At 30.8% G+C, this 7,243-nt stretch overlaps 1 protein-coding gene and 2 non-coding genes across 3 annotated transcripts; 1 reads left to right on the plus strand and 2 right to left on the minus strand.

The window, feature by feature from the left end:
- The first annotated feature begins 1,341 nt into the window (after nucleotides 1-1,341).
- Nucleotides 1,342-5,398, plus strand: LOC104119486 (GDSL esterase/lipase At5g55050-like). The gene is made up of 5 exons (XM_009631008.4): nucleotides 1,342-1,777; nucleotides 2,765-2,889; nucleotides 4,092-4,328; nucleotides 4,531-4,786; nucleotides 5,024-5,398. The coding sequence occupies exons 1-5, from the start codon at nucleotides 1,534-1,536 to the stop codon at nucleotides 5,239-5,241; spliced, it is 1,080 nt and encodes a 359-aa protein (XP_009629303.1). The 5' UTR covers nucleotides 1,342-1,533; the 3' UTR covers nucleotides 5,242-5,398.
- TRNAF-GAA (transfer RNA phenylalanine (anticodon GAA)) lies at nucleotides 3,909-3,981 on the minus strand. Its single transcript has one exon. It is a non-coding gene; the product is annotated as a tRNA-Phe (tRNA).
- Nucleotides 5,399-7,170: 1,772 nt separating the features above from the next.
- TRNAF-GAA (transfer RNA phenylalanine (anticodon GAA)) lies at nucleotides 7,171-7,243 on the minus strand. Its single transcript has one exon. It is a non-coding gene; the product is annotated as a tRNA-Phe (tRNA).

Here is a 7,243-nt window from a genome sequence, read left to right on the forward strand (position 1 = left end):
TTTTAAGCGCACAACTTTTTCCCAAAATTATTTTTCGATAATGTCCCATAAAAATATATAGTTAATGGTTTCTATTAATCTCTTGGAAGTTTACTTAGAGATAACCAAAAAAGAGAATATGATGTTTTGAATAATAAATTATTTATATAAGAATGATGTCTTAGCATACATGGATTAGGCAAGATGATGCGTGTGGGAAAGTAGCTTTGAGCTCTTAAAATTAATAAAAGAACCAATATGGTTGGTATGTGATGGATCCCTCTTTATGGCAAAAAAGGGTAAAGTATTATTCCACTTTGATCTTTGAAGAACATGTCGGTGTTTTTATTTCTAATTAATGAACGACACATTATTTAGACACAACAATTCGTTTTCTCTATTTTCGCTCTTTTATTCTTATTCTTTTTCTCGGGAATGGATATATACAAGATGATTCGCAGCAAAAGTTGATCCAAAATTTAAATTTAATGAGCTCGGTCTTTAAGATTTTTATGAGTTTAAATATAATATTTACTGAATTTTTCTAACAGGACTTTTTATATATAATTGTCAGTTCACATAGAAAATATTAGATTAAGATGTATGTGGAGCTAAAGATATTTGATGAAACTAAAACCACCAAAAGGAGCTTTTGATTTAGGTCCAAAACGTGTGAATCTGATTCAAGAATCATCAGCTTTACAAAGATCACTGCATCATTTGAAAACTAAAAGCTATCCCATCACTTCAAGTTCATTCGAGTCTCCTAGAATCGGTTTTGTTGTCTTTTTGTCATTTCTTTAATGACAAGTACTTAGAAGAAAAAATAAGTTATATTTGAAAAATTATATTAGAATAAATAAATTTTATTTTAAAAAATTAAATAATCAATTTCTAAGTAGTTTATATCAAAATTAAAATTAATAACTCAAATCAACATAGGTGTATTCTAGAGCAAATTCAATGAGTTTAACTAAACCTCCCCTTGCTTTCTGTTTGATCTATTAGTACATATACGAAAAAAATCAGACTCAACTTTAGTAAATGATATAAAGGCAAACACATGATCTATTTAATTTTTTAGTAAAATTGAATAAACAATTATTATAATAAATACTAATATCTAAACTCATGATTAATAGTACTATATATTCCAATAGTCTCTGCACATATATCCTCTTTACTTTCTTTATTTTGGACGAAGTAATTACGATTAGTTACTCGAGTAAAGTTTAGAACAGAGTTCTTATACATAAGCAGATACAGACACAAAATGGCATCTCCTTCTTAGAAGGGCAATAAGATAGACAAGCTGTTCCAAGCAAATTAATTCCTTATCATTAAAAAAAATAAAAAATAAATAAAAAAATCAACTCGTTCACACAACAAGTTTTGTAACTTGTAGGCTACTTCTGCGTCTTCTTCTTCTTTCAACAACACCTAATCATGTTTATATATACTACTCTTTTCAACCCATTTTTCCAGTACTGAAGAAGAAAGAGCCATAAATCATTGGTCCCTATTATTAAGTCTAAATATTATTGACATATATCAATGGCTTCCCCTTTATTCTTCTTCTCTTCCTTGTTTTCTTCTTTCTTTCTCTTATGTTTTAAACTATGTGTAGCACAGTCAGTGCCAGCGGCTTACATGTTTGGTGACTCGCTTATAGACGTTGGCAATAACAACCATTTTGGTACAATTATTAAAGCTAATTTTCCTTACAATGGTGTTGATTATCCTGGTGGAAAACCTACTGGAAGATTTTGCAATGGGAAAAACTCTGCCGATTTTCTAGGTAAGCAAATACTCATCTATGTTAATATGATCAGTACGAGTGTTAATTTCACATATAGTCACACCATAATTGTAAAATGGTGCTATTAGACACAATTCAGTCTTGTAAGTGGATTTTGAGACTTAAGAGTACTTTAGACTGATCGATATTTTAAGGTTTTACTTCATGCCTCAAATTGAAATTCACCTTCTATTATTTTCGAGCTTCGCCATCATTTATAATTGTCCATCTTTCTCTTCTGTCGTGGTTTCAAGCAAAATAACAAGAATTATATACGTATTTCCGGTTAATTTGAAGCTTCTCCTGTCCCTTCAAATATTTGAAGGAATTAAGCAATAGCACCTAACTCGTATTTCCATCTCGTCCATGATTGTTTGGTGAAAGGAAAATACGTGCACTTAATGTTGATTTTACTTGATAGTAGTTTTTTTATTTTATTTTATACAAACATACATTTTTGTGCTACCACGCATTCTACTGTATGTTGATATATATATATATATATATATATATATATTTTTTAATTGTAAAATGGCACTGTCACTAGTGGGGTACTGTAATTAGTGCATGGAAAGCAAACTCTTCGAAGGCTTAGTTTTTTACAGGGTAATTTTTATTTCTTAAATTCTGTGCTAATTAAATACCTTCATATAAAATAAAACGAAAGTAGTATAAAATAAAACCTTAATAGATTATTCTTTTTTGGAAATGGGGGGTTAATTGCTTCTTGTATACAAACACAACTGCGGCCACTATCAACTTGATGGTGAAGGATCGATGCGTTTTGGGTGATGGAGCAAACTTTATCTTTTTCTTTATTTTGTCATAAAATATCTCTTCTTTTATCCCTTTTCTTGCTTGACATCCACTATTGTATTGTTTTATGATGTGGAATTATGGATGCAAACTTTGAAATATGACATTACTTTTTCCTTTAAAACATAACGTAACTAAAAATTCTCTTTTTAAAAAAAAATTGTTTGGCAGCTGAGAAATTAGGAGTACCAACGCCTCCTCCATACTTGGCCGACAAGAACAATGTGTTCGCCAATGGTGTAAGCTTTGCCTCTGGTGGAGCTGGAATTTTTAATGGCACCAACGATAACCTTCTTGTAAGTTAATTCACATTTTTTGAATTCCTTTTTTTTTTCTCTCCTTTAAACGCAATATCCCTGAGTGCCTCTACTACCATTAAAGTTTATGAATTTTATAGCTATTTCAAATTAATATACAATATTAATTGGCTTCACAATCAATTATTTATAGATATTTAGTAGATTTCTTTATACATATTTCATATAGGGTCTGAGCAAAAACTACTAGGTTCACATGAATCCGTAGAAAACATGAGAAATCCGCTTGACTAGCATATGCTAATTACAAATACTAAAATTAGAAATCATTGTGTTATGAATTTGAATTTAAGTAACCTCCCAATGTTTATATTACAATTGGTCATTTCTTGTTTTACCCTATTGTTTTATAGAGGAAGTACATGAAAATAAAAAGTTATTGGGCCTCACACCTAGGCTCAAAAGGTCGATGAAATGAACTAGAAGTCAAAATGGCACGGGTTAGTCAGTTTTCAGACTGATAATTAAAAAATAGCTAGTATTTGTAAAGTCATTGAAAAATAGCTACTATTTTGATGTAACACGGAAAGTTCCAGCATATTATACTGGAGATTGGAGCACATGTGTATGAACTTCCAACATATTAGCACACGGAAAGTTCCAGCTTAATATACTGGAGATTGGAGCATATGTGTATGAACTTCCAGTATATTATGTTGGAACTCCAACACATTATGGAATTTAAGCATGTTATGCTGGAAGTTCACATGTAAAAAATTCGAACTCCAGCATATTATACTGGAATATTTTCGGATTTTGAACAGTGTTTTTGTTCAGATTTATCTTTTACATAAAAAGTGGCTAAATTTTAATTATTTTTGAAACTGTCGCTATTTTTCAATTACCACATATAAATCTGGTTATTTTTGAATTTCTCCCTTAATAGAAAAGATACTTGGGCCGCATTATACAGCACTCCATTAGCCCATTATGTCTGACTCGCACACGATGAATTACAAACTGTAAAACAAATCTGAATGAAAACAAAAAATAAAAAATGCGGTGAACGTGGATCGAACACGTGACCTTCAGATCTTCAGTCTGACGCTCTCCCAACTGAGCTATCCCCGCTCGATGATAAAGCATCTTCTGTTTAAAATTTTTAATTCAATGAATTAATGTCTGAAATTAGTCAATTCGATGATAACATTCATATTAACAATTATTTTCTTTATTTGCAGAGTAAAGCACTTCATATGTCACAACAAGTGCAGTTTTTCTCCATTGTTCAACAAAGATTGGTGAATCAATTAGGATCTGATGCTGCACATAAGCAACTGTCAAAGTCTGTTTTTGCTATTGTAATTGGAAGTAATGATATGATTAATTATTTCAAATCCGATTCAAAACTCCCTAAGACTACAGCACCCCAGCAATTCGTCGATCAAATGGTTTCCTCTGTACAGGGCCAGCTCAAGGTACACTTTCTACCACCAATTTCCAAGTTGCATTTTAAATTTGATAAACCTTTACTCACACAGCGTTTACCCAAAATCATTGAAATATGCAAGATATATAACACACATTTGTCACTTAGTTATAATTAACTGATATGTTCATTAATTTTTTTAGTTTAGTGGAAACACTGAGTGTCCATATTTTGTTTTATTTTGGATTCAGCAATTGTATGGGCTAGGTGCACGAAAATTTGTGATTGTTGGGGTAGGATCAGTTGGATGCATGCCATTGCTAAGATATCAAAGTGCCAATAAATCTGGTGAATGCTCCCAACAAGCTAATTACTGGACAAACAAATATAACCAAGGACTTCAGTCCGTGCTACAAGGGTTGCAGTCTGAACTGAAGGATTTCAATTACTCATATTTAGACACATTCAATTTGTTGCTCAATGTCATCCAAAATCCAGCTACTTACGGTAATTCTGATTCCAATAATTGCAATAAGTAATTCTTATTGTCGTTAAGAGACTGAATCTAGAATTTTAAATGAAATACTACTGCACCTGTATATAGGTCATCCGAAATACAAAACATGAGAGATTTTTGTTGTCATTTTCTTCTATTCAAACTGTAACTGATTATTTTGTATCGTTTGCTCGGCATCCTAGATTATTCAGTATTGATTTGGTTGAGATGATATATATACTTTTCAGGTTTTAGTGAAGTGAAAGCTGCTTGTTGTGGACTGGGAAGACTAAATGCTAATCTCCCTTGCACCCCAATTTCCACGTTCTGTTCCAATAGAAGTGGCCATGTTTTTTGGGATAGATATCATCCAACTGAAGCAGCTGATCGCATAATTATTGACTCAGCTTTTGATGGCAAACAATATATCTTTCCAATGAACGTCAAGCAACTGATTGCCTTGTAGTTTACAGATGGAAAGTCCTCAAATTTGCAATCAATTTCATTCCACAGAAACAAAAAACCAAGTCATCTATACAGGATTTTTCTCATATATGCCATTATTGTATTACACTTTGTTGTAATTTCTTGCAACTATCTAAAGAAAAAGCTTTACATTATTATATTTTTGAGCGACAAATAGAGTATGAGGAGGTTAGTGAGTACTCATACCTTATCCCTACCCGAGGGAGTAGCTGTTGGCCCTAGCGCGAATAACTATTTTAATGGATGGTCCCTTCACACATAATCACAGGTTTCGGATTCGAACCTTGAAAATATTTTTGTTTTGTTTTGGTAGGGACAGTTATATGCACTACATGGTGCAAACTTGAATTAGTCGGGCAGTGGATCCACGATATGAGATGGCTAAATTAAAAAAAGAAATATTTGTTGGCGATAATCAGTTCCGTCATATCTGGCCTAGAAGAACAATTTGTTCCTGAAAGGTGTAGGCTTTGCCTCTGATGGAGCTCATTAATGCCACCAATAATGATCTTCTTGTAAGACATCTTACATATATAGTTTAACTTGGCTTTTTTAATTTGCGAATTATATGTTCAGGCGATTAAACTACCATCAGCCAATCTGAATATAGTGCCATGAGATCGTAACTCGTTTGATATTCCCTTATTAACTAACTCACAAGAAGTATTGAAATGAATAAATAAAAATTCTTGTACCTCACACTTAAAAAGGAAGAAAAATTGGTTTCAAAAAAAATTCTTGAGCTGTGTTGGGTCATAGCGCATTAGACCAATATGTTGGGAACTTTACATAACTGTCACAATTTAAAAGAAATATAACAAATTCGTAGCATGAAATCCAATATTACAGATGTAGCAGAAAAATATTTATATTTGTAGCACACAATTTCATTAAAATAGGAATATTAATTATTAATCTCTAAACATAAGCAATTTAGAAAGTCAATAATTCTTTGTACCAAAATCATGTCTTTTTTTCTCTTTATCTATTAGCTTTCCTTCTTCTTCTTTTTTTCATCTTTTTAATTTTATTTTCTGCCGAAGCCAATATATTTTCTAAATTTGTTCCATTCGTTTTCTTTTTAATTATCTTTCTTAAATTTTTCTCTTCCTTCTTTCTTCCTTTCTTAATATAAAGATCTTATTTTGATAATAATATACGTTAATATATACAAAACTTATATATATATATATATATATATATATATATATATATATATATATATATATATATATATATTGAATTAACACATATAAAATATACCAAAAATATACATAAAAAATACATCTTCAATTAAAATGACACTTAGACATGTGAAATATACATAAAAAATATATCTTAAATATACAAAAAATATATATAAAAAAAATATATCCTGAATTAAAATGGCACTTGACATATAAAATATATTTGAAATATACATTAAAAATACATCTTAAAATAAGATGACACTTCACAAATAAATATACAAAAATTATATACATAAAAATACATTTTGAATTAAAGTGATACTTGATATACAAAGTATAAAATACGTATAAATCAATACATCTTGAATTTAGGTGGTATTCACATATGCATCGGATTTTAAAAAATGGAGTGAAGAAGATGAATGTTGGGCTTAATTTTTGTAATACGCTAATAATGAAAAAAAAGTGCTCTTTACGGAATAAACAATAAATGATGTTATTTTTTTAAATAATAGTTAAAAAAGAATCAAGTGTGTAAAAAACTTCATTATATATATATTGTGTTTGCTTCACAAATGATATGGATCGTGAATCCATATGCTGGGCAGCATTGGACCAGACTACATCAGCCCATTATGTGTGCTTCACACTGTCACAGAAGATGAACTGAGTGCTGAGGTCTATAAAACCGAAATAACATTGTAAAAGTTAAAAACGTATGCGGTGAACGTGGATCGAACACGTGACCTTCAGATCTTCAGTCTGACGCTCTCCCAACTGAGCTATCCCCGC

Source organism: Nicotiana tomentosiformis, chromosome 7 (genome assembly GCF_000390325.3).
Source record: "Nicotiana tomentosiformis chromosome 7, ASM39032v3, whole genome shotgun sequence".
Lineage (NCBI taxonomy): Eukaryota > Viridiplantae > Streptophyta > Magnoliopsida > Solanales > Solanaceae > Nicotiana > Nicotiana tomentosiformis.

Coding starts and splice junctions, on each gene's coding strand:
- LOC104119486 (XM_009631008.4), top strand. CDS start 1,534: ATGGCTTCCCCTTTATTCTTCTTCTCTTCCTTGTTTTCTTCTTTCTTT. Junction 4,329..4,530: donor CTGTACAGGGCCAGCTCAAG/GTACACTTTCTA, acceptor TTTTGGATTCAG/CAATTGTATGGGCTAGGTGC. Junction 4,787..5,023: donor CCAAAATCCAGCTACTTACG/GTAATTCTGATT, acceptor TATACTTTTCAG/GTTTTAGTGAAGTGAAAGCT.